Source organism: Prionailurus bengalensis, chromosome D3, assembly GCF_016509475.1.
Source record: "Prionailurus bengalensis isolate Pbe53 chromosome D3, Fcat_Pben_1.1_paternal_pri, whole genome shotgun sequence".
In the NCBI taxonomy this organism is placed as follows: Eukaryota; Metazoa; Chordata; class Mammalia; order Carnivora; family Felidae; genus Prionailurus; species Prionailurus bengalensis.
The window spans coordinates 81445798-81473240 of NC_057356.1; the positions used below are offsets into that span (position 1 = coordinate 81445798).

Here is a 27443-nt window from a genome sequence, read left to right on the forward strand (position 1 = left end):
ACGGAGGAGTGAGGGGACATTCATAGGAAGAAGTAAAAGATAATCAAAAAATGATGAACCAGCATCCGACTCAGTGACTGTGTCTAAAACATTGATCCAGTCCCCTTGTCCCTGGGGTGGGAGAATGGACATCCAACGTGTTGGAGTTATGCCCGGGTTCCACACCAACACACCAAGGGAGAAGAGGACCAATGTTCCTTGGATGCCTCTCACACACGGCACCTTAAAAAAAAAGCATCTTTGATGATTTAACAGCAAATATTTCGCCCATAATATTTTCTGTTTTACTGCCCATTATCATTCCACTAATTTGGAGTTTTCTATTTAAAAAACTTTTAATTCTTGCAATTTTTTAAATGTTTATTTATTTTTGAGAGAGAGAGAGAGTGAGCGGGGAGGGGCAGGGAGAGAGAGAGGGAGACAGAGCATCTGAAGCGGACTCCATGCTGACAGCAGAGAACCTGATGTGGGGCTCAAACTCATAAACTGTGAGACCATGACCTGAGCTGAAGTCGGATTTTTAATGGACTGAGCCACCCAGGTGCCCCTCTATTTTTTTTTTTTTTTTTTTTAGTTAAGAAGACTACTGGGGAAAACCACTCTAATTGCTGCCAATTGGCAGCCTAGAGAAGAGATTAAGCAAGGAAAGTGTGGGTTACAATTTGTCAGCGTTCAGGTCTCTACATGTGGACAGACGTGGAAAATGTGGCTAATTAAGTAATTCAGGCAAAACCATAATCATCTAGCTCTTTTTATTTGAGCTCTAGGCCAAGATAAACTTGAAAGGAAGGGTGTCTGGGCTTCTGAGAGTGAATCAGAGGGTGGGGCTAAGAAAAGGGAGGTGCTAGAATTTTTAAAGAAGATTTCTACAGTTATAAGTTACTTAACTCAGCCACAGTCGCTTACAGAAGGAGCCACTTGCCAGTTCTGCTCGTGTGGAAGAAAACAAGGTATGGTAAAACTTTCTTTGTTTTAAAGTGTTTATTTATTTTCCCCTTCTTTGCTGAAGTGCCTAGGTGAGTAACAAATGATCAAGAGCTCCCTCAGACAGAAATAGTAAGTAAAGAAAGCTTCATCCCCTCAAGAATTCTGTGCGAGTCAGACAGATTTAACCCCAATCTGCTTCAAAGTTTGTAGGGGAAAGAGGGCAAAGGGGGAGAGAGAGCATTCATTTAAAAGGAGTTACTGTTTTACCAGGAATGGTGAAACTGTAAACGGAATCTCCTTTAGTCACATTTCTAGATGGATGACCTCCGTATCCATCAACCTAGGCAAAGAGAAATAGAGTACTGTTAGAATAATTGAGCCCCAACCCTTCTAACCCTTCTAGAAGAGAGGCCTGGCAACATGTATTTGAGGCCACTCATTAATGTATGGAACTAACGGTCTGGCTTTCGTCCCTGATCTCCCAGCCGACATCCCGTCTTGATCACCACACACCAGGGACTGTTAGCTTCCTTCTCTTCCATGGAGAGTCTAAGCCCCAATCTTCCACTATGCACTCATCGTGAAACACCCCAAACTATTGCTTCCCCTAGAAAATGGCTTTGGTTGAACATAGAAGTGGTGGAGGGACATGTTATCTTCTGGTAGACACAGCCCCACAAAGTAGGCAGTATCATCAGTATCACCGGGGAGGCAAGGAGTGTTGAGTATCCTCTTATGGAAAACAGGGCGAGGATCCTTCCCACACCGTCCTCCTTCACACCATCTTCTCTCCTTTATTCCTCCTCCTGTTCACCTTCTTTCATCACACAATCTCTCCCTTTTACCATTAAAATATTTTTTTAATGTTTATTTATTTATTTTGAGAGAGAGAGAGAGAAGCACAGCAGGGGAGGAACACAGAGAGAGACAGAGGGAGAGAGAAAACCCCAAGAAGGCTCGACGCCATCAGCGCAGAGCCTGACGAAGGGCTTGATCCCATGAACTATGAGATCATGACCTGAGCAGAAATCAAGAGTCAGACGCTGAACCATCCAGGTGCCCCTTACCATTAAAATCTTAAAGACAATGAGATGACAAAAGCAATGGCATTCAGAGTCCAGAGAATGGGGTTGCAGTGATAGCTTTGCTCTTAGTTGGCTGTGCATATGGGGCAGCACACTGAACCTCTCTGGGCCTTAGTTGCCTAGCAGATAAAACAAGGCAATTGGATTAGAGGGGACTGGGAGGTTCTTTGGGACTGTGGGTATCTATGATGTGATATTTTGATGAATGACACTGTCTTTTTATTATTTGCATAGTTCTCCAGCTTCTTCTCTAAGCCCTTGACAGGTTGAAATTTACATATTTAACATATATAATGTATGTGTTACATTTTTATATATTTATATACATGTAAGCTGGTACAGCTATAACTCTTGAAAACTGTAGAAGAATAATTTATTCTGAAAATAGCATAGTAGGATTCCGACCTACACATTTATACTCTTCCCTGAAAAAAATCATTGTCTAACCCTTGTATGGATCAATTATTTCCTGTAAAATATCATCCTAAAATTCTGCCTCCTTCAGAAGGTACTTTCTACTCTTGGGTCAAATTTCATTAATGGATTACCACTTCTACAAGGTTTTTTGTTAAAAAAAAATGGCAGGAATTGTTCTTTTATGTTCTGGGCTATACCTCATATATTAATGATGATATTAACAAGAGAATTAATGACGCTGAAGATAACTGGATATTAACTTTGCACGAGAAATTAGCTCTTTCCTTGGAGAAAATTATTGTTTTCAGGAATTCGTTGCAAAGAATTAAACTCTAGAATAACTGTAAACCATAGGTAGAAAGACAAAGATCTCAGGCCCAAAGATATTACTCTCTCCTCCCTTCATGGTCAGTACATTTTGGAAGACTCAAGCATTTTTCATATGAACGTAATTCATGAGATTTGAAGAGATAAAGCTTGATATAGAGGCAGTAAACAGAGCATCATTTGAATGAACACAGCTGTAAAGAGACCAAGGAGGTTATTTCCAAGATGGCAATGGTCTATCAAGAAAAAAATAGACATTGGCAAGTTTCAAATTACTGCACCCCCCGGGTTGTGGTTTTTTTTCTTTAGTCAAGTAATATTAGCCTAGGATTATCATCATCTTCAGCAGTAAGCGGAAGCTACAACTGAGGCAGGAGTTAGAGTCTGGAATTAGATGTAAGCCTACGGTTAGGAGGGATTTCAATGGGATCACCATTAATCCAATTCATGATGAAACCAAAACTTTGCCTACACATGCCTCTCCCTTGATTCAGCTGTTTGACCAGAGAGAACTCCTGGCCTTTCTGAAGTTCCAAGGGCTAGGTGATATTAGCGTAAGATGAAGTTCTATACAGTCATTGGCACTACTGGGAATTTCTAGGTCTAGGAATTTGATTTATGTTTCATCACTTAACCAGTTTGAGAAATTATTTGGCTATAAAATGACAACAGATTGAAGTAGTTATTTCTTTGATAGAACCCAAGTCTTAAAAGACTTACAATGTCAGTGTAATTCGAGGTGAAATTTAGAGGTTGAATGTAATTTAAAAAAAAATGAGAAAACCTGAGCTCTTTTGTTCAAAAAGACCAGTTTCAGAGACTCTCAAGTGAGTGGGAGTAAAGGCAAAGAGCCTGGAGTTCCTTACTTCTCTAAGAGCATTTCCCACTAAATTGTGTGTGGTTTCAAGTTTAAATGAAGAAAGTATGGTGGCTGGAGGCCAAACAACAAACATTGTAAAGAAGTAATAAACAGGTATTTGTCAGCATCCATTTTGTGTGAAGTCCAGAGCAAGGTGTCATTGGACATACAGAAAATTTCACTCTCAAGGAACTTCCTCCGGAGTTGGAAAGCTCTGAACATACGAAGACAGAGCTAGTGGTGTGAGAAATGTCAAGCAAGGGGCAAAAAATGAGGTCGTGGGACATACCCTTAAAGCTTCTGAAGAAAAAGAGAAACTTCGAACAGAATTGGATTTTAATAGAGTCAAGGAGGGTCAAGGCATTCCAGGAACTGGGAATGTCAAACATAATGGCGTGAATGAGTAAATAGGGTTAAAACGTGTACAAATATGGGCGACAGGTAAGTGATAAAAAGCATAAAGTTTCTTGGAACGATGTATAGTGATTTCTCATCTACTGCGGAAAGTCAGCAGTCACGTGGTGCATTGAAAAGAAGGACGGGGCTAACAGTGCCGGAGACCTGGTTCCACTACCTCTTTCGTTGTGGTTTTCTTAACACGGAGCCGCCAACTGACAGCATCCTATTGTTCTCTGTTATGCCTTCATGCTAAAATTTGAGCAATTCCCTTAAACTCTCTGGACTCCAGGTTTCTTTTTTTTTTTAAAGTTTATTTATTTATTTATTTATTTAGAGCGTGAGTAGGGAAAGGGGAGAGAGAGAGGGAGAGAGAGAGAGAATCCCAAGGCTCCCTGCTGTCAGCGTAGAGCCCAACGCGGGGCTTGAACTCACGAAGCACAAGATCGTGACCTGACCTTAACCCACTGAGCCACCCAGGTGCCCCTGGACTTCAGTTTTCTAGTATGGAAACGGATAGTGTTGGTGTGGAATTTTCCCACAGTTCATTCAGCTGTCATGAACAGGTACACGTATAAGGATGAATGGAAGCATGTATGTACATAATGGATAGAAACATATGCATTCTATATACTACATAAAATCGAATTCGATAATATTTATTTTTGTCATTGCAGGAAGGGGTGATTAAAGGGAGATATTTTGTCTGCCAACGAATCCTTTTTTCAGAAGTAAAAGAAGTGGCGAGGATTAACAAGTTTTCCACCCCTACTTTATTTTTCTTAGGTTTTCCCAATGGACTCTCTAGTGAAATCAATCAACCGATTTGCCCTGGATTTTAGCAAAAAGATAGCTGAATCTGCTGAGGGCAAAAATATTTTCTTTTCTCCTTGGGGCATCTCAACCTCCTTGGCCATGGTGTATTTCGGCACCCAGGGTACCACTGCAGCCCAGATAGCCCAGGTGAGTAGGGGAGACCATCCTCTGTGGCCCTCAAACCAAATGCTTTCTTTGACCTTTATCATCATTTGCCTCCTGAAATCCAAATAGCTTCCATTGTACGGCCATATCCTTCAAAACAAAAGAGACGCTTAAACGTTTCCTTAGGCCATGAAAAGAAGTCTTGGAAAGAGAATCGCTTAGAAAACTGCTGCTTGAGAAACCATGTAAGAGCCTGTGTTTTTTAGCAAGATCAGACAGAAACGATAACATTATCAAGTTTGGTTCAACATCAAAAACAATTTAGTTTTGATTATTAATATATTTCAAGAAGTTATGGCTCTTACTTCATTTTATTTTATTTTAAAATTTTAGTTCCAGCGAAGTTAACATATGGTATTATATTAGTTTCAGATTCAACAATTCTACACATTACTCACTGCTCATCAAAATGAGCTCTTAATCTCTTTTATTTCACCCATCCCTCCACTCACCTCCCCTCTGGCAGCTACGAGTTTGTTCTCTATAGTTAAGAGAACTGGTTTTTTGTTTTTTTGTTTTGTTTTGTCTTCTTTTTTCTTTGTTCCTTTTTTTGCTGCTTAAATTCTACAGATGAGCAAAATCATATGGTATTTGAATGGCTCATATTTTAAATATTGTCATCATCTTTCCGATCTCAGAAGGATTTTCTTGAAGACACAAATGGAAAAATCAAGTGAATTCTATTCTTTGTGATTTGTTTGGTTGTGTCTTCATTCAATCCCTCATTGTCTGAATGATCCTAAACAGCTCATTGAGAGCATTAAAATAATGAAACAATATTACCATATAAACTATTGATTTGCTGTAAGCATCTTCAGGCATAGTGTGTGTGTGTGTGTATACCCGTGAGTATAGCCATAGATCGCAAAAATATAATTAAAAATCCATATATGTGTTTATGTGCGCAAATGTGTAAACATACAAATATATGTGTGTGTTTTAAAACAAAAAAATATAAAATAGTAAATCCAGCCCTAAATCATGCAATAATCAAAAGGACAAGTGACAGAATTTCCACTCAAGGTAGTTTTCTCTGTGCCAAATATGGAAAAGGGCACAGCCAGTAATCCTGAGTAAAACAGGCAGAATATATATTCTGTCAGTTTCAGCCAAGGATATCATTCTTATTCTTTTGGTTCACATGATATTGCATAGTTTAAACACAACAACAAAATCCTCGTTCACGACTTGTTGCTCATTAGTAATTGTTAAAAGGTTTAACCATTAATGTGCTAGGCAATCTTAGGTGGACTCCAGTTTGGGTCCATTTCACGTAAATATATTATTGTGTGTTTCTCACCCTTGCTTTACTTAAATGTTGGTTAAATATCAACAGCTTCAGTTTGCAATGGAGATGGAATTGTTCATGTAACCCTGTCTGTTACTTTGTGTCAGCATAACCTTTGGTAAACTAGACTTTATTTCTTAGTGTAAGCTGGGTCCAGGATGTGAGAGATGGAATTATCACCTTGTTTTCTACTGTTGCACACTTCAGAGGAAACAAGCATGTGCACCTCCTCCTTGTTAACTTCCAGAGGAAATGCTGTGGTGAACACAAAGAGTGTGTCTATAAATGTCAAAGGGGGGGGGTACACAATGAGAACCGAAACACTGAACTAGAATAAACAACTAAAATCCCTCAGTTTTCTAGATAACTAGAGCGATGGTTGCTTTTGCTGAAATTGTCTAAATGACGCTCTCAACAGAACACCTAGTTTTCAAAACAGCCATAGATAAAACAAATAAAACATGGAATACGAGGGAATGTTACCTCTAAGGGTATTCCCAACATCATCTCCAATGTCCTATAAAGAGTATTGGAAGAAAGAGACTAGCTACTTAAACTGGCGTTTCAAAAATCTATTTAAAAGTCGCTGATGACTTCATCCATTCCCATTATTTAACTGAAATCAGAGCCCTCCCCTCCCCGGGTTAATTAATTATATGTTCTGTATGGATGGGAATGACTGACTTGTATTTACTGATAAGTATTTCATTTGACTACATCTTTGCAAAGTGTGTTCACATATTGCCTTTTTGTTCAAATGACAGGTGCTTCAATTCAGAGACCAGGACAACAAATCTTGTCCTGAAAGTGAAAAGAAAAGAAAGATGGTATGTCTTATTTTTAATATCTATTTTATGATCAAGGAGAAAACACTTGAAGCACGTGTCTTTTTGTGGCAAATTTCAACACCCTTTCATAGGTAACTTTTCTTAGGAAAGTAGCTTAGGGGCGCCTGGGTGGCTCAGTTAGTTAAGCGTCTGACTCTTGGTTTTGGCTCAGATCATGATCTCACTCACTGTTCATGGGTTTGAGCCCCACATCAGGCTTCGCGCTGACAGTGCAAAGCCTGCTTTGGATTCTCTGTCTCCCTCTCTTTCTGCCCCTCTCCCACTCATATTTCTCTCACTTTCTCTCTTTCTCAAAAATAAATATTAAAAATTTTTAGATATCAGAAAATTATAGAAAAATTTCCAAAATACAAAAATGTGTACACTTTTTGGAAGGGTCATAGTCTTTCCCTTTTTCTCTCTCCACCTTTTTCTTCCCTTTCAAAACTGCCCCATATTCAAACTTGTTCTTGCCTTTCCAAACTAAATGCGAAGAAAACAAAGCCCCAAAAACTTTTAAATTCTTGCACTGATAACGTTAAAGAAAACATTTTTTGTCCATCATGCAATCAATTTCAACTTTTGTATGCAGTGCACCAAATCATTTCAGTTCAATACAGGTTGTTCACATATAGACAGTTTTTGTTGGACATTTTTATTTGACTAATCCCTTTTCTTTTAAAGGAATTCGGTTTGGGCAAGGTTGAAGAAATACACTGTCACTTCCAGGCACTCATCTCGGAAATCAACAATCCCAGCAATGCTTACACTCTTAAAACAGCCAATGCGATATATGGAGAGCAAACTTACCCATTTCACACCGTAAGTGCAAACATGTTTTAAGCTGATGGGAAAGACAGAGCCATGCGAGACCAATCAGTAAACTCTTTGTACGTTTCTCTAGAGATCCCAGGGACAAAGTTAACAAATGTGGTCAGTATTTCTGGTAAACAACCATTTGGAGCACCCGTAAGTGTCTAATTGTAACAGAAACCAATAATCAGTCTCAAACCAGATCTAGCGATCAGATCTTTATGTCTAGAATAAAGGGGTACACTCGAGGAACAGCCTGTGACCATGAAACGTGGTTTGTCTAATCTCTGGGTTAGCATTTGTTTCACAGGAAGTGGAACAAACAAGTGGAGTAACTCAGGAGGTTTAATCTGCAGAAACAAAAGGAGGTACTCGTCCTGGACGTATGACTGCAGACTGCGGCCTCAAGAGCAAAGCTGACTTCGGGATCAGACAAGTCATTTCACAGCATGACTTTTGAGACTTTAGGAAACACTCTTAATATAGAATAATACCAACTTCTCTCCTTCTCTGATGGTCTAGACCCCTCAATGCAGACCATGATTTCATCCTTGCTTCAGATTCAAAGGCTCCTCAGAGCCCATCTCATAAGAGAGCGGGTGCCCAGTGGGCAAACGGGAAGGAGATCAGATAGGGTAGAGGGATAACAATGTAAGAGATGAAGTACCTTGTGGTACCCAGTAGTGCTATCCCTGACCACAGTCAGTGCATTCTGGGAAGTCCAGGACTTGGGCTTTGTTATTCTTACGAAAGGCATGAGAGCATCCAAACAAGGTCTTAAAGACATTTGTTACTGGTAGTCGTGTGCATTCGGGTTTGATCCAGAAGCAGGAGATACTTGAGTCCGGTGGGCACTGAGAGATGAGAAGGACACAGAGATACAAAATGATACATCTTTTAAAGTGTCCACCAGCCCTGGATGTGCTCACACAGGTTGATCAGAAGCCATGAGTCAAGACAAAGAATGGTGCCTTGTGACTCTTCAATTTTTTTTTTTTTTTACCAGATTATAAATTCTACAGAATTTAGATTTCTGGAAGCTACGTTAACTCATTTTTTTTTACTGCACACGATTCCTACATAAAGTAATAAAAATAAGAAGTATGACAGCCGTCCTGAGGAATAAATTGTGTTCCCGAGGCAGGTGCTCCCACAAGCAGCAACCCTACAGCCCACTTATATGACTGCCATCAGGGTGGGCATCAAAGGCCGAAAGGCCAGCTTTCTTCCCTCAGAAAGCCCGCTGAACCTCCGGCCATGCCTACCGATCAATTTCCACGGCAGTGTAGAGTTTTCCTCAGGGGCCCATCACGGGCTCATGGGCACTCAGAGTCCCAGGGGCCAGCTGCCAGACCCTTCAGGCTTCACTTAGGCTCCATCTCTGCTACAGAAAGCCTAGTGCAACCGTGAAAAACTCTTGCTCACTGCGGTCAGTCCTAGGATTCCTAGAATCCTGTCTCTTTTCATTCCAGCCCCATTTCATAGGCATGAATAAATACAGGGCATGGACGCTCCGGAACTGTGGGAGGCAGGCCTCCCTCCCCATCTGGGCTTCTGCTTGGCGAGTCAGTGCCCATCTAGTTTTAGAGAGGAAGTATTCAGTTTTCGACCAAAATGGGAGTATGGATAGACAGAAAGGGGCAACGAGGTGGGGGTTTGCACCTGTCCATCAGTAGACTTGATTTCTCAGTTTCGTATAAACTCTACAGATGGAGATATTACCTATATCTTCCAGAAATATTTAGAAGACATGAAAACATACTTTGGTGCGGAGCCACAGTCTGTTAACTTTGTGGGAGCTTCTGGACAAATCCGAAAGGAGATCAACTCTTGGGTTGAAAGCCAGACTGAGGGTAAGCTTTCACCAGGGTGCTTGACAGAGCACTCTCTCCAAGCATTGTTGTATTTTTTTTTGAGTTTGCACTGAGTGTAAGTATGTGTATTTCGTAAGTAGAACTGTGGTCACGTTCTACGTATTCAGAACATGTCTTTCTATTCATGCCCATGATTTTGAGATCCACAGCTTTCTCAATTAGTCTTTTCCAAAACTTAAAAGTCAAGATTCCCCCTTTACTAAGTGGACAAGGAATTCTTATATCCCAGTAAATCTAAAGAGAAGTCCAGGGGTAAAAAGTAGAAAAATGCAAAAAGGAAATTTAGGACCCTGCTACATTTGTGATTTCTAAAGAAAAATAGCTAGTAGTTAATAACAAAATTGTGGCCTTAAAAATGTCATGTGATTTTAAGTAATTTTCAAAATAAGGCCATGTGTTAGAGTGAGCGCTAAGCTGCTGTGGCAAAGAGACCTGAAATACAGTAGCTTAATGATAGGATAGAAGCTCATTTTTCTTTCACATAATAGTCAAAATGGAAAGAAGCAGTCTATTCCATGAGGCCATCCGGAGACCCAGACTAGTGGGTCAGCTCTGCCATGCTGAAAACATGGCTTTCATATTTACGTCTAAGATGATTCTTATGTCTGTCATTTTATAGTCAGTAGGAAATGGGGAGAAAAAAGCCTCTTTGCTCTTAAGGACATGACCTGAGAGTTTCACACAACAGTTTCACTCATATCCCAAAGTCAGTCACATGGCGTACATTATGCTTCGGTAACCAACCTGTGCTGATTTGCCTGAGATTTTCCTGGATTTAGCACCTAAAGGTCTCTCAGTCCCAGGCGAACTGGGATAGTTGGCCCCCTAGACTTGCTGTAATAAAGATCTATAAGATGTCATTTTAAAAAATGTCAGCAGAGAGCCTGATGTGGTGCTCGAACTCACAAACTGCGTAATCATGATGTGAGCCAGTAGGACGCTTAACCAACTGAGCCACCCAAGTGCCCCTATAAGATGTCGTTTTTATAAACTTTACAAAAAAAATTTTTTTTAATGTTTATTTTTGAGAGAGAGAGAGAGAAAGACAGCATGAGCAGGGGAGGGGCAGAGACAAAGGGAGACACAGAATCCGAAGCAGGCTCCAGGCTCTGAGCCATCAGCACAGAGCCTGACGTGGGGCTCGAACTCACAAACCATGAGATCATGACCTGAGCCGAAGCCAGACACTTAACCGACTGAACCACCCAGGCGCCCCTAAGATGTCGTTTTTAGATGTGTAGCCGCATGCTCACCTAAAATTTGAGTGTTCTATTTCTTTTTTAATTTTAATTTTAAATACTTTAAGTTTTTATTTAAATCCCAGTTGCCTAACATATAGTGTAATATTAGTTTCAGGTGTAAAATTTAGTGATTCGTCACTTCCGTACAACACACGGTGCTCACCACAACAAGTGCTCTCCTTAATCCCCATCACCCATTTAACTCACCCCCCCATCCAACTCCCCTCTGTCACCATCGGTTTGTTCTCTATCGTTAAGAGTCTGTTTCTTGGTTTTCCTCTCTCATCTTTTCCCCTATTATCATTTGTTTCTTAAATTCCACATCTGAGTGAAATCATATGGTATTTGTCTTTCTCTGATCCTTAGTTCACTTAGCATACTCTCTAGCTCTATCCAACTCGTTGCAGATAGCAAGATTTCATTCTTTTTGATGGCTGAGTAATATTCCGTTGTGTATATATACCGTCACTTCCTTATCCATTCATCAGTTGATGGATATTTGGGCTCTTTCCATAATTTGGCTATTGTTGAGAATGCTGCTATAAACATTGGGGTGTATGTATCCCTTCAAATTATATTTTTCTATTCAAAAATTTACTAGGGTAAATACCCAGTAATGCAACTGCTAGACTGTAGGGTAGTTCTGTTTTTTAACTTTTTGAGGAATCTTCATACTGTTGTCCAGAGTGGCTGCACCAGTTTGCATTCCCACCAGCAGTGCAAGAGGTTCCCCATTCTCCACCTCCTCCCCCAAATCTGTTGTTTCCTGTGTTGTTAATTTTTTAGTCATTCTGACTGGTGTGAAGCGAGACAGGAAACTATTAAAATCCTACAAGCAGTAACCTGTTTGACATTGGATGTGGCAACTTCTTACTAGGTATGTCTCCTGAGGCAAGGGAAACAAACGCAAAAATAAACCATTGGGACTTCATCAAAACAAAATACTTCTGCACAGAGAAGGAAACAATCAACAAAACTAAAAGGCAGCCTACGGAATGGGAGAAGATATTTGCAAATGACCTATCTGAGAAAGGGTTAGTATCCAAAATATATAAAGAACTTATCAAACTTAGCACCCAAACAATGAATAATCCAGTTAAATACGGGCAGAAGACGAGAGCAGACATTCTTCCAAAGAAGACCTCCAGATGGCTAACAGACACATGAAAAGATGCTCAACATCACTCATCATCAAGGAAATACAAATGAAAACTACAATGAGATATCACCTCACACCTGTCAGCATGGCTAAAATTAACAACACAAGCGTTCTATTTCTGAAAGGAAATAGTAGAAAGACTCTCGTAGACAACCTAGCAGTCTTTTACCGTAATCCTTATCTTAGAAATTAGCAAGCTGAGGCTTTAGAGAAATTCATTTGTCCAAGATCACAGAGTTTAAATCTTCAGAGATAAGAGCAAGATAAGATTCCAATCTAAGTCAGTTTCCTCCAAAGTCTGAACTCATTTCAACAGACTAAGCTGCCTTTTAAATCGATATAACTGTTGACGGTCCATTATATCTCACAAAGAAATGCAAAAGATGTAATTATTAATGAATACTAATAATTAAGCCTTAGCATGGCATCCAAGTACGTGGAATGTTTAGGCGTACCCCTGGAACTTCGGTGCTCATTATATATACCTGCCAGACATGCCTGCTGAGGGCCCCACATATTTCAAACTCAACAGACCTGAAGTCACACCTCAGAATGGTTTTGCCACACCTCGTCTTCCTCGTGTGTTCGTTCTCCAGCTCAGTGATTGTGTGTGCTGGCATGCACACTCTTGCTCACACCAGAAATCTGACAGATGCTCTCAGCCCTCCCCTTTCCTTTGCCTTCTCCTACATGTTTCTCAGTTCACCTTTCCTTCCAGTTTCTTCCTCCCCTGCTTTTGGCTTTGGTTATCCTTTATCTGTGCTAATACAATAATCTGCCTCTATTCTTGCTTCCCTCACATCTCATCTCCTGTCAGCCACCCAGATGATGTACCTATAATGTGAATTAGACCAGGGAGATAATGTCACTCTTGAACCCGATACCATCATGGTGCCCCATGACCCACAGGATGAGTTCAAGCTCCCTAAACTGACATAAAAGGCCCAGCAGGCCCCTAGAGCCCTGCTTGTCTCCCCACTTCAACCCTTGTCATTCTCTGACTCAGAATTTGTACTTCAGAAATTCCAAGTGCCACAGAGTCTCCAGAACTCCCTGTGCCACCTCATGACCCCGTGCATTTGCGTAAGCTCTTCCCTCTATCTGAAACATCCTGCCCTGCCCTGCCACTCCCAGCCCCTCTGTTGGCATGGGATAACCCCTCAGGCTTCCCTCAGGTGTAATATCCTCCAAGAAGCTGCTGGCTCCCAGGCCTGGCTACGCGTCTTCCTCTTTGTTCGCATCGTACTCGGTGCGAAAGTTTACCTTGACAGGCGCCATATTGTTATTGAAGTTAACTGCTGAGGCCTCCCCTACTAGACTGAAGGACCCAAGTGCAATGATGCTGCCTGATTCGAGGTGAATCACTAACACACGACAGGCCCACCCACAGCAGTCGTTCAGAACGTTACTGTTTGTTGAACTAAACTGAGGAAGTTGGCAGCCCTGAATTCTCAGTTCCTTTTTCATTGTATTAGTGACTCAAAAGCCATGGTGAGGCAAGAGTGACCATTTTACTTAACTTACATCTGATTTGGATTCATTCAGAAGTAAGCCTGTTTTTCGAATTCTAGGTCAGCTAGTCTTTACTGAGTACTTGCAGTGTTTCAGTTAGCAGGAGGACCACATGGGATTATATAGGCAAAAGCACTCAATATGACAGAAGTGGGCCTAAGGATAGTCTGGGGCTGAACTAAATCTGAGGTCTCAAATTCCTAACCCAGTGCCAATTATGTGGTCCGGTAGGGAGAGGGGAAGCAGACTCTTCTAAAGAGGAAGAAAGCTGTAATCTTTCTATATTTTCTCTTTACATATTGAACACAAACATCTGCTATTTGAGGGCTATTCAACATCAGATAAGGTAAGGAATTAACCAGCTAGGCAGGAACTTTGTTGAGGCAGAGTTCTGCACATCCGTAAAGAAAAGTTGCTAGAAACTCTGGCATGACTGTGTTCCCTCTGAGCCACCTGAAGGAAGCTTCTTTCCTTCTGCTTTCAAATAGGTCATCTTTCAAGTAGTCATATGGACTGCTGGACCATACACGGCACACACATATCACTGGGACATACGCTGGACACACACATATCACTCAATGATAGTGTTGTTACATGTTGCAATTGTTTTCTGATTTGTCTTCCCTATAGTCTATAAACTCCTTAAAAGTGGGGGTTGGTGATCCATGTTTGTCTCCGTGTTTGTAATCTCAAAATCTATCATCTGCTTGGCACACGGGGCACTCTATCGTCACATTAATAACTCGGTGCCCAGCAGGACTTAACCCTGAAAATCTTCGAAGATTGTCCTTCCCAATACCTAAAACTACCAAGGACACGTGCAATGAGTGAGCCAGTAGGTGGACGTTAGTTCTCGAGAGTGTAGGAAAATCCTGGTCAAATTAGGCTCTGTGTGTTACTTTAAAGTTGCATTTAACTACATTTTTTACATCCTTTGTAAAATAATTATATTGTACATGTTCTAACACGTGGTTAGAGGTTTCAAGAGGCTAGTTTCCTTGAAAGCGTATGAACCCAGGGAACAATGCAATACAGCTTACATCATCTGGATCTTGGTCAACTTGAGATAAGTCTGTGCAAACCCAATCCTCGATACGTTCCCTATTTGCACCCGCGGCTCTATCACATGATAGAGTAATTGGTTAAAAATGACCCAGAACTTTTAAAATGTAAAGCTTCTGTGCAAAAATGGAGATTAAAAAAAAAAAAAGGATGTAGATGGCCTCCCCATCCTGAACCATCAAAGACATTTTAAATTAAGTTTAATATGCTGTGTTTCATAAGATAGAAAAACAGATGCTAACGTGTTTCAGAAAGTTCTGACATTATCATTTAAAATCGAATTCAAATTTAATTGTTAAAACCGAAATGTCTGTTTCATAGGTGAGGGAGATGTTGTTTTGTCTTGTTTTGAAAAGACATGTCCAAGTCGTACCTCAGATCTACTGGAATCTCTAGAAGTTTTTTTTTTAAAGCCACACAGGTGCTTCTGATGTGCCCCCTGTGAGGACTGTAGCAGGTGGTGCATGTGGCATAGTTCAGGCTCGCGCAGCCCGTTGGCGGTCTGTACCCATCTCTTCCCAATCCCTCTTTCAGTGACTTCACGTTGGTAGCTTGATATCAATATGGTGAGAATATTGACACTACAGACACGGGCTACAAATCGGGTGTCTCCTTCTCTCCCACCCCTACCTGGAGTCAGTTGACCAGCAAGCCACTCGAAATGGAAGACCAGAGCTCTGGATTTCGTTTCACTGTTGCTTTATTAAATTTCACTCACTTACTATCGTTTTCCAGACCTACTTTTCATTTGTAAAAGTAAAGGGAAACTGAGAAGTTTAGTAGACCTAATTTTAGTTGTTCTTTCATAAACATTTTTAGAAGTTTATTTATTTATTTTGAGGGAGGGGAGCAGGGAGAGAGAGGGAGAGGGAGAGAATCCCAAGCAGGCTCTGCATTGTACAGCACAGAGCCCAACGCAGGGCTCGAACTCGAGAACTGTTAGATCATGACCTGAGCTCAGATCAAGAGTCAGACGCCTAACTGACTGAGCCACCCAGATGCCCCTAATTTTAGTTATTCTTTACTTTTAAAACTTTTATTACAAGTGTTACATATAATCCTTATTTTTTAAAGATGCAATTCAGCAATCCCTCTATGTCCTAACCCTACTGTGATGGGAGCATCCTTACTCACTGCACTAACCTGCAAGCTAACATATTTGCTACCCATTGCTGGCACGCAGGGAGGTATAAAAGGCCAATAGACCAAAAGTCTTCAAACCGGTGGCTCTCAGTCCTCACTATAGGTGAAACTAAATTTACTGAAACTACATCTAATAATTCCTAAGCCCAATTCCAAGTGAATTAATTCAGGTCTCTGGAAGTGAGGCTCAAGCATCAGTATTTCTAAATCCTCAGGTGATTCTAATTCACAGTCAAGGCTAAGAAAAATTGCTGTAAATGAAATAATTCCCTCAATCTTATTGACATTCCCCTTTTCCCAACAAGCTCCATTGCTCGTGGCCTTTGAGATTCCAACTCCCTGGATAACACTTGGACTTCCTCAGTAGTCCTCGTGTGTGTGTGTGTGTGTGTGTGTGTGTATGCACATACACACTGTGGCTTCACCTATCAGTCTAATCCATCTGTATTTTCTCTTCAAAACTTCCGGTCCTTCAATAGCATCTTTTCTTGGCTTACAATCCCATTTCAGAATTATTCTTTTGAACAAATCTTTGTCCTAGGAAAACAATATTTTCATTACGTAATCAATCTAAGGCTTAAAAAAGGGAACTGTATACAAATCTTGTATCCTAGTTATCAAATTTGTTTTCCATAGGAGAATGGATTAGCCATTCTGAACCTATTTTACGTATATTCTAGGATTGAGCAAATAAGTAAATATATTGGGAATAATAAGGTCCAGGTTTCTAGTTGACAGAGAAAGGAATTACAAATAAGGAAAAGCAAAGGTGAGCATAAACCCCACAGTGTTGGATTGAAACAGGTGATATCAATATGACTTCCTCATCTTTAACAGATCAGAAGAAAGAGAATTATATAGATATGAAAATATTTACAGATGTGTGTATAATATATGTATTTCCTAGCTTTCTCTGCTGAGCAATGACACCCCAGTAGTAATCTGCATAGCTAACATTCACATCTTGGTTTCTAAAAGCCATCCTTTCAAAAAAGTAACCAGGGTTCCTAGAAAGCACCAGACAAACCGTAGGATATACTGTGGTACCAGAATGTAGGGAAGTGCTCAAAATATTTGGGAACATGTCTAATGGACATAGGAGCCAAGCTGAGGAAGTTCCCAATAGCCAAATATGGGAGAGTTTGAGAAACAAAATAAATAATGATAGTAATAAATTTTAAGACACAGAGTAAAACAAATATGCATGCATCTATAGGGATATAAATTATTGAATACCTAAGTAAAAGAAGGAGATGGGAAAGTTCTTCCTCGTGGTAGAATTCCAATTAATAAATGTAGAAGGAATAGTGGAAATTGAAAATCACCATTTGGCAAAAACTGCAGTAATACTTGTTTCAGTCAAGATCATCAATAAATGCTAAAATCAGTGAGCAAAAGTTTGGTGAATACAGGAAATTTGTATGGTCTCAAAGTATCTCCCCACATGATACTTATTAATTACAAAGGGAAGACGTCATAATTTTACACTGAGAAACCTATAGAAATCAAATCATCAAGGTTAATATCACTACTAATGGGACATATGAACATCATGTATTTCCTGGTATGATTCATTGAGAAAGACACAACATCACTTCCGTGGTTGTGATGGTTTCCCAGGGCTGCCATAACAAATTACCACACACTGGTTCGTTTCAAACAATAGAAGGGTGTTCTCCCGTAGCTCTGGAGGCTGCAAGTCCGAAATCAAGGTGTTAGCGGGGTCATGCTTCCTCTAAATGCTGTAGGGAAGGCATTGTTCCATGTCTCTCTCCTAGCTTCTGGTGGTTGCTGGCAATCCTTGAAAGTTCCTTGGTTTATGGACACTTCACTCCAATCTCTGCCTCTGTTGGCACATAATTTTTTCTTTATGTCTGTCCCGTGTCTGTGTTTTCACAAAGCCTTGTCCTTTCTTTGTGTCTATGTCCAAATTTTCCTCCTCTTGTGAGGACGTCCGTCATTGGATTGGAGCTATCCTAATCCAGTATGACCTCATTTTAACTTGATTTGATCTGTCAAGACCCTGTTTCCAAATAAGATTGCATTTACAGGCATTGGCTGTTAGGAACTAACGTATCTTTCTCGGTGGAAACAATTGATGAAACATCAGACAAATCTGAACTAGAATTGAGGGACATGCTACCAAACTTTTTTCAAAAATGTTAAAGTCATGAAAGACAAAGAATGAATGAGAACTGTCCCAGATTCAAAGGGATTAAGATGAAATGACATTTAAACACCACTTGAGATCTTGGATTGATTTTTGGTCCAGAAGAAGGACTTTCTTCAAAAAATAGACGAAATTTAAATAGGCTCTGTTAGTAATATTATATCAGTGCTAACATCCCAGTTTCGATCATTGGTGGATATGAGATATTATCACTTAACAGTATCCCATAATTATTATTTTTATAAGTGTGGCATATTGCCAGAATGCAATGATACCATTTGTAATCTGTCCTCTTGCTCTTTTAGGAAAAATTGCGAATCTCCTACCTGATGATGCTGTGAATTCTGCAACCAGAATGGTTCTGGTGAACGCCCTGTACTTTAAAGGAATCTGGGAACATCAATTCTTAGTCCAAAATACCACAGAAAAGCCTTTCAGAATAAACAAGGTAGAAATCTCTTAATAATCAGCATGAGCTTTTACACGGCATTGTGAAGGAGATTCTAGTGCAAATTCACTCTTCTTTCTGACTATGTGTTCCTATAACTCTGCTTCTTACCAGGACAGGGATGGCTGAACTAAAAGTTCCCAAATCCATCACACTTGGGATTTCCCCTTTCATTGTTTTTTTTCTCTTAAAATAGACTATTCACAGATTTATCACTCAGTCCTTGCTACGGCTATCTATGATAGAGTACATAAGGTAGTTATTATATTTATTTCCCAGGTGGCTAAGTGGCTGGAGTCACATGACCGGAGTCATGTCTAAGTCAGAAACCTACCAGAACTGTAACCCCAACTCTTCACTATAAGTTCTGTTCTTGTTCTACCGGAGAAATACTCTCTTCTACCAAACTCTTACACTTCCAAAAGTAAAAGAAATACAAATTTAAAATCATTCTCTCTTTCATTGAGTTTTCTCCTAGCGTTAGGATGCATCATGCTTATTTTCGTGATAGGAACCGATGGCAACAAAAAGGGAGACTAATATAAGGTGACAGATAGATCTCATAGAATCCAAGGGCTGGGATGTGGCTGGGCCTTGGAACTTGAGTGGAAACAAGACTCAGTCTCTACCTTTTCAACTCCATTTCTCCCATCATTCTTACACCATGCTAAAGTCTAACTTTCCCTTCTTCCCCATCCACAATGGCACAATCTGTCTACTCACAACACTGTCTCTGTTTTAGAGACCGTTCTGATAGATCTCATTTTAAATTCCCAGGAAAGGAATTGATTATCCAACATTTGTTTGGAGCTGTTTGGTCCTGGAGTGGCTCATCTCACATAAACAGTGTTGCCAGGGACCTATTGCAGCAATCACGTGGATGTGTTACAATAGATGGTTCTTACATAATCACTGGGATAAAGATGGGGAAGGGACTGAACATGTAATCAAATAGACTAGCCAGAAATGAGCTGGATAGTTACCTGGCTTAGTATATCCACAAGGGATTTTCAGTTGCAAGTGATAAAAATAGCATTCCAAACTAGCTCCGGTGAAATGGGAATTGTATTAGCATTAGTTCGTGTAACTGAGAGGAATTGAGAGGTCCAGGGAGTCTAATACTGAAGATACAATTTATCCACACGACCTGGGAATATGGTTGCCCCTTTGTCAGTCTTCTAGCTTCGAAACCCTGGTAGGTAAAGTCTGCTGCTAGCTCTAACAGAAGGCTCCCAGGGAAGACTCTATTTTGTGCCATTCATGTGCTCATCCCCAAAACAATTACTGTATCATGAAGTATCCTGAACGAACAGCTCTAGTCATATGGCCGCTACATTAGCAGAAGGGTGGGGCTTTGTGATTGCCATTTAGCTCCATATAGAATGGATAAATGACATATTTCCCAATATCTGAATTGCAGGGTTTTGTTTTTGTTTTACCGTTGTCTTTACTAAAAATGGACACTTTAAAGAGCATTTTTAGGTTTATAGCAAAATTGAGAGCAAAGTAGTGTTCCCTTACACCCCCCCCCACTCACATAATTTCTCTTATTATTAGCATTTTGCCTTAGTGTGGTGCATTTGTCACAATTAATGAGCCAATATTGATATCTTTTCATTAACTGAAGTCCATAGTTTACATTTAGGATTCACTTGGTCTTGTACAGTTCCATGGGTTTTGACTAATGCTTTTTGTCATGGATCTGTCATTATAATATCATACGGAATAGTTTAACTGCCCTAAAAATGCCCTATACTCCACCTACTCATCCCTCCTCCTAAATACCTGGCAACCACTGATCTTCTTACTGTCTCTACAGGTTTACTTTTTCTGGAGTGTCATATCATTGGAATTGTATAGTATGTAGCCTTTTCAGACTGGCTTCTTCCACTAAGCGATATGTATTTAAGTTTTCTCCCTGTCTTTCCACGGCTTGATAGATCATTTCACTTTATTGTTGAATGGTATTCCACTGACTGGAGGTATTGCAGTTTGCTTAGCCATTCGCCCTCTGAGGGACATCTTGGTTGCTTTAAGTTTTTGGCAATTATAAATAAAGCTGCTATAAATATTTGTGCACAAGACTTTGTGGACATAAGTTTTTCACTCATACCAGCACACCTGGATCATACGGTAATACTACATTTAGCTTTGTAAGAACCTATCAAAAGAACTGTCTTCTGAAGGGGTTTGCTCTTTTCATTCCCACTGATAGAGAAAGACATTTCATGTTGCTCCACATTCTTGCCAGCAGTTGATATTGTCCGTGTTTTGGACTTTTAGCCATCCTAAAGGGTCTGTAGTGGTGTCTCATTGTTCTAATTTGCAATTACCTAATGACATATGGTTGAGCATCTTTTCAAAGACTATGTGTCTTCCTTTGGTGAGGTATCTGTTCATGTCTTTTGCCTATATTGTAAAATTGGGTTGTTTTATCATCGACTTTATAAAAGTTCTTTGTATGTTTTGATACCAGCTCTTTATCAGATATGTGTTTTGCAAATATTTCATCCTAGTCTATTATCTTTTTATTCTCTTAGTAAATTGCAGTGTTTATGACACGAAACTACTTTCTCAAATGGCTTGCATGTGAAATACACCTTATTCAGTTTCTGAATCGTTGACATTTACATAGTTTACATAAGATTATATAGTTTTTTAGGTGTTCAGTAGGATCCATCTTGCTATGATTTACAGAGGTTGCCACAATAGTGTTATAAAAGAAACTTCCACACCACTTATGGATAATGGTTTCCACTGGGACACATATTTCCAGAAAGCAAGGTCTGAATAACTTTATTCAGCATTTTGCAGAGAAATCACGTTTTACCAGTATCTCAGACTACTGGGCACGAATTATGATAAAAATAATTTAAAGATTTGGTGGAACACCAATCTTTGCTACTTACTTCCCATAGAGTATAAGCAAACCAGTGCAAATGATGTCCATGAAAACAAAACTCCAAGCTTTTCACATTGAAGAGCCACAGGCCATGGGCCTCCAACTCTACTATAACAGCCGTGACCTTAGCCTGCTCATCCTGTTGCCAGAAGATATCGAAGGACTGGATCAGGTACAGTCTGTCTGATGTGAAGGTGGTTTCAGTGTTCACTGCTCTGGGGGTAAATATAAGACATAATCTCCTTGTTCTTTGATTCCTGTAGAGGAAGGCAACCAACACATCGGAGCCCTAGGGACTTTACCTTCACAGTGTCATTTAAGCTTTCTAAAAGTCTGTCAGTTTGGTATTACTATCCTCAGAAAGGCTAGGAATCTACAGGCTCTAGCATTGGGTAGCTAAACAAACAGCCACACGAGCAACAGAGTGCCTGTCACAAAGCTGTGTGCATTGATCTATCTTTCAATCAGTCTGGGTCTTTCTTCTCCCTCTGGTAAAGCCCACCTAATTGGAGGCTAATTTTTTTTTAAATCCCTTGCATCTATCTAGCTTTAGATATACATTTTTAAACAAGATACTGACTGCCAAAACTTAAAAAAAATTTTTTTTAATCATGTAAATAGTCTTCAGGAAAAATAGTCTGTATCAGGACCACCTTCAACCATTATTTAAGTTGTTTATCAGCCAAATTTCTATTATGGTGGACAGAACTTTGGTCAGACCATGTTTCTGAGCCATTTGTAAATTTAAATTGAACGTTAGTCTCTCGTGCAATGAGTGGCCTGGCTTTCTTTGCACAGCGCGTAACTTCTCATGTGTGCCAGATTCTTTACACTTAGACGTTTGCACAGTCCTGCAAGAAGGTGGAAAAGATTTCCAAATTGTATCATAAAATTTGTGAAGCCAGAGAGGATGGTAAAAATAAGACCGAGTGTGGACACTAAGCCATTAGGCTCACACCCTTGTAAGATAAGCCTTTCCTCCTAAGAGTGCAGGTTCCTGAGCTGAATATGCTGTCAGATTAACAACGTACACCATCTACGAGTATGTAATTGACAGCAATGCTTGGGTGTAGAAAACTCTCAGAGCAGCAAAAGCAAGTGTTCTGAAACAAACATGCTATTTTTTTTTTCAACGTTTATTTATTTTTGGGACAGAGAGAGACAGAGCATGAACGGGGGAGGGGCAGAGAGAGAGGGAGACACAGAATCGGAAACAGGCCCCAGGCTCCGAGCCGTCAGCCCAGAGCCCGATGCGGGGCTCGAACTCACGGACCGCGAGATCGTGACCTGGCTGAAGTCGGACGCCCAACCGACTGCGCCACCCAGGCGCCCCCAAACATGCTATTTTTTAAAAATGTGGTGCAGTCGGTTAAACATCCAACTCCCGATCTCGGCTCAGGTCACGTTCTCACAGTTTGTGAACTCAAGCCCTGAACTGGGCTCTGTGCTGGCAGGGTAGAGCCTGCTTGGGATTCTCTCTGTCCCTCTCTCTGCTCCTCCTCTGCTTGTGTTCTGTCTCTCTAAATAAATAAACACACTTAAAAATTTTTTAAAAAGCACATTTTTTAGATATATCCTTATGCATATGGATGTATATGTATTTATTATTTAAAAATTTTTTAATACAAAGAGGAGATAAACACTCTCAAAACTACACTATAAAAGGCATTACTCTTAAGATGTGGAGAGTTTCCTTTCTTTACTTTTCCTTCACTTCTTTTTTGCATAGCTTATAGTGACTAATTTCATATTGTTGTGACATTTTATCTTATCTCAGATTTTGTTTTCAAAGAACTGTCTCCCATGTTAATGTAACAAATATGTTTTTTTTTTTTGTACCCTGGCACACAATTTCTTCCAAAGGTTATGCTTTTGCGTAGACAGAATCTAAATGAATATTTCTACTGCATTTCCATGTGTAGTTGATGTCTTGCATTACTGTTATAGAAGTGCTGCCATTGTTTTAAATGTTTATTTATTTATTTTGAGAGAGAGGGAGAGAGAGAGAGAGAGGGAGAGAGAGAGACAGAGAATCCCAAGCAGGATCCATGCTGTCAGTACTGAACCTGATGTGGGGCTCAGGCTCACGAACTGTGAGATCATGACCTGAGCCTAAATCAAGAGACGGATGCTTAACCTACTAAGCCACCCAGGTGATGCAAAAGTACTGCCATTTTGAATCAAAGTCTAGTTCCCCTGTATCCTGAGAACTATTAAGTTGCAAAACAAAGATTCTGTAGGTCGACAGTGTGAAGCTTTTCATTACAGAAATAATTTTCAAAAGTGTGTGCTCTGCTACCCGGGGTAACGGGAGTGATGGTAATTCATGTCTGTTCTATCCTGAGGCCTCGCCCACCCAATATTCCTCCCTCTACTTTGACTCTCTCCTTCTTGTTCCACACCCGCAGCTGGAAAAAGCCATCACCTATGAGAAGCTGAGCGGGTGGACCAGCGCAGACATGATGGAGCTGTGTGAAGTGCAGCTGTATCTCCCCAAGTTCACGCTCCAAGAGACCTATGACCTCAAGTCGACCCTGAGCAGTATGGGCATGAGCGACGCCTTTAACCAGGGCAAAGCTGATTTCTCAGGAATGTCTATGGACAGAAACTTATTTCTGTCCAATGTTTTCCACAAGTCTTTTGTAGAAATAAATGAACAAGGTACAGAGGCTTCAGCCGGCACCGGGAGTGAGGTGAGTTTTCGAAGCAGACTCCCCTCCGTTGAATTTAATGCGAATCACCCATTCCTCTTCTTCATCAGGCACAACAGAACCAATAGCATCCTCTTTTACGGGAGATTCTGCTCCCCCTAAACCATGTATCTCTCTCACCAAATGAGACCATTTTACAGTGCGGAAAGTGCACCAAAAGAGGAAAAAACACAATTCTAATAAAAATCAGCTTATAGCTCGGATCTTTTTCACAAGTCAAATGTTAGCCGATAAGCCTTGAAATAATGCATTCTAGTGATTTTTTCATACCTATACAGCCATTTTTACCACTTAACATTTTGTCTTGATGTGACTTTTATTTACATTTCAGAAGTGCTATGTTATTCAATTGAGCGTCTTACCATTTCGGAACTCCTTGGTCACTGTATTATCAGTGTCACTTATGGTTCACATGCCTCATTGAGTGAAGAAAAATCTTCACAAAGGTGATATATGGATAAGCCAGAATTTTCTCAGGAGTGTAATTTTGATAGTTCAGAAACTACTGCTGTAAAATGAAGCTCCCACCCTTTCTGCAGAGTGTTTAAGAAAAAAATACTTAGGTTGACATTAATGGAAAAGCCAGTGAAATCCAAACGAAATATGGAGATTAGTTATTAACAATTAATTGCCGTCTTAGTATGAACAAATGTATAATGATAATGTTAGGTGTTAGTACCGGGGAAAAGGTGTTAGTAGTACACAGAATTCCCTGTATTATCTTTGCAACTTTTCTGTGAATGGAAAAGTGTTCAAAAATAAACATTTCATGAAGAATAATTATCACGTGTAAAAGTGTCGTCATGCTAACATCCCTGCTTTTAACATTTTTATGAAGCAGAACAAATTTCTAATTGATATAATATGTATTGTAAGTTATAAGAAGATGTTCTTAGTCACACTAAATCTTCATAAAATTGGCCGTGTTTTTCCAACGTCGTCAAAAGCCATTCACACAACTGCTTATGGGCAGCCTATTAGCTGTTATTCTCGTTTTAGAGAGTGATTATATACTCCAGGTTTCTTTCTTATATTCATCTAATAAAATGAAAGACTAGAGCTGTCATGAACAGCTCTGTACATTAGTATAAGAAAATGTGTTTTCTGATATAAAATCCTGGTTCAGTATATAGGATTAAAAAAAAAAGCCATAGCTCCAAAGACAGGAATTTGTAATATATATGACATTTTATCATATGTCTATGAAACATTTTGCCTCTATCCATCTCACACTAAGTAGCAGCAAAACAAAGCCTTTGTGTCTGTGTTCTAGTAAATCAAAAGTCCTTAAACATCATAAAGGGAGACCATCATAACACTCTCAGAGACTGACAATCAGAGAATATTGAACACAATGTTTTTCAAACAAACAACAAGGAAAAAAGGATGATACTAGAAACTTCAGATGAGTGACCACGAGATTAGTAGGATAAGTTTTGCAATCACTGTACTATGTTGTGTATTTTTAAAAATTTACTTAATTTTTTAAATGTTTATTTTTGAGAGAGAGATAGAGCAGGTGAAAGTTGGGGGGGGGGTGTAGAGAGAGGGGTGGTCAGAGAATCCGAAGCAGGCTCTGTGTTAACAGCAGTGAGCCCGACGCAGGGCTCGAACTCACAAACCATGAGATCATGACCTGAGCCAGAGTCAGTCGCGTAACCGACTGAGCCACGCAGGTGCCCCCGTTTTGTGTGTTTTTTAAACATGTTTGAATCTTGGAAAAGTCTAGTTCACTAGATTTGTAAGTCCTGATTGATTAGATTTACGGAAGTTCAAATGTTTGTAAAAGTGTGTTTGTGGGGTGCCTGGGTGGCTCAGTAGGTTAAGTGTCCAACTCTTGATATTGGCTCAGGTCCTGATCTCAAAGTCATAAGATTGACTCCTCATGGGGCTCCATGCTGAGTATGGAGGCTGCTTGGGATTCTCTCTTTCCCTCTCTCTGCCCCTCCCTGCTCTCTCTTTCTCAAAATAAATAAATATTTTTAAAAAGTGTGTTTGTGAAACTTTGTAAGTTTATTTTTAAAGGTGTTTTAAAAAAATCTGACAGATTATGTCATCAATCCTTAAACATTAAGAAAAAATGATTTATTTCCTGTGTAGGTAGTGTGCCTTAATGTTTGAGAAAAAAAATTTTTTTTACTCGATCGACAAAAAATACGTCGCCTGTTAACTTAGGTATAAAGGTAGGGAAAGTTGTTCCCTGCTTCTGAAATTCTACCTTGCCAATGAAAATCCCACAAACTTTAAGGAACGACTTCCTCACCAGCAGGGTAGCAGACCAGGAGGGGAAAACTGGAGTTCATGAGTTTCTCAAATGGGAGTGAGCATGTGAGAAAACATCCACCAGGTTTGCCTGATCTGTAGAACATTTAGGAGGGGCACATTTGCCGTAGAAAACTAGAAAACTAGAAAACCTAGAAAACTAAAGAAATGGGGAAGAAGGCAATATGAAAATAAGGAAGAATGGTGTTATACGAAAAAGGAATGCATTCATAGGACACTGTTTAACTTAGCGATGAATACTATTTAGTTGTGGTAAAGTAAACAGGGAAAGTGAGATAGTGTGAGTGGTGTACGAGGACTGAATCCTCACCCCCTAAACTAGGAGGGCAACAGATATCTAAAATTGTTAGATAAAAATGGTCATATATCCATATTATTTGGAATTACGGAGGCAGATACCAGGAGAAAGAACAAATGACTTGAGAGTGCCTGCTTCTGGGGAGTGGGGAGGGGTGGCTAGGAACTTATTGTCTTTACAAATATCTCCTCCAGCACTGTACTTTTTCAGCTAAGTGTATGCACATTAATCCGTCAAAAAGTTAAGAAACCCTAAGATAAACATAAATAACATAAAATTTCCCCATTGCCCAGAAACAGGTGATCTACAGAATTTCTTTCTTTCTAGTCTGTCTATAGAATTATGCTCACATGTAACGGTATTCCTAATTTACACTTAATGTCACTCCCATGGCAATACTGTTTTTTTTCTACAAGATACGTTAGTATCCTACCATGGATGTGATAGAATCTAATCTGTTCTCTGTTGGGCATTTGGAGGTTTTTTTCTGTGCGTGAGAAGTCAAAGATGAAGTGGTCATCATTCTGCACAATATTCTACTCCATATCTCTGAGTTTTACTTTCAGTGAAATTCCTTGAAATGCCAGTTTTGATTCAGAAGGTATAAATGTTTTCATGGCAATGTCTTCTTTCTTATTTCACCCATCCTTCTTTTCTTTTCTTTCTTTCTTTTTGAAAAATTCAATTCGAAATTCGAAATCAGTAACTGGTATCCAATTG

At 39.8% G+C, this 27443-nt stretch overlaps 1 protein-coding gene across 1 annotated transcript; it reads left to right on the forward strand.

The window, feature by feature from the left end:
* The first annotated feature begins 847 nt into the window (after nt 1-847).
* Nucleotides 848-24922, forward strand: SERPINB10 (serpin family B member 10). Its single transcript, XM_043559051.1, has 8 exons — nt 848-950; nt 4798-4974; nt 7045-7107; nt 7792-7929; nt 9656-9773; nt 18387-18529; nt 21448-21603; nt 23840-24922. The coding sequence occupies exons 2-8, from the start codon at nt 4807-4809 to the stop codon at nt 24242-24244; spliced, it is 1191 nt and encodes a 396-aa protein (XP_043414986.1). The 5' UTR covers nt 848-950; nt 4798-4806; the 3' UTR covers nt 24245-24922.
* Nucleotides 24923-27443: the final 2521 nt, after the last annotated feature.

Coding starts and splice junctions, on each gene's coding strand:
- SERPINB10 (XM_043559051.1), top strand. CDS start 4,807: ATGGACTCTCTAGTGAAATCAATCAACCGATTTGCCCTGGATTTTAGC. Junction 9,774..18,386: donor GGTTGAAAGCCAGACTGAGG/GTAAGCTTTCAC, acceptor TTGCTCTTTTAG/GAAAAATTGCGAATCTCCTA. Junction 18,530..21,447: donor AGCCTTTCAGAATAAACAAG/GTAGAAATCTCT, acceptor TACTTCCCATAG/AGTATAAGCAAACCAGTGCA.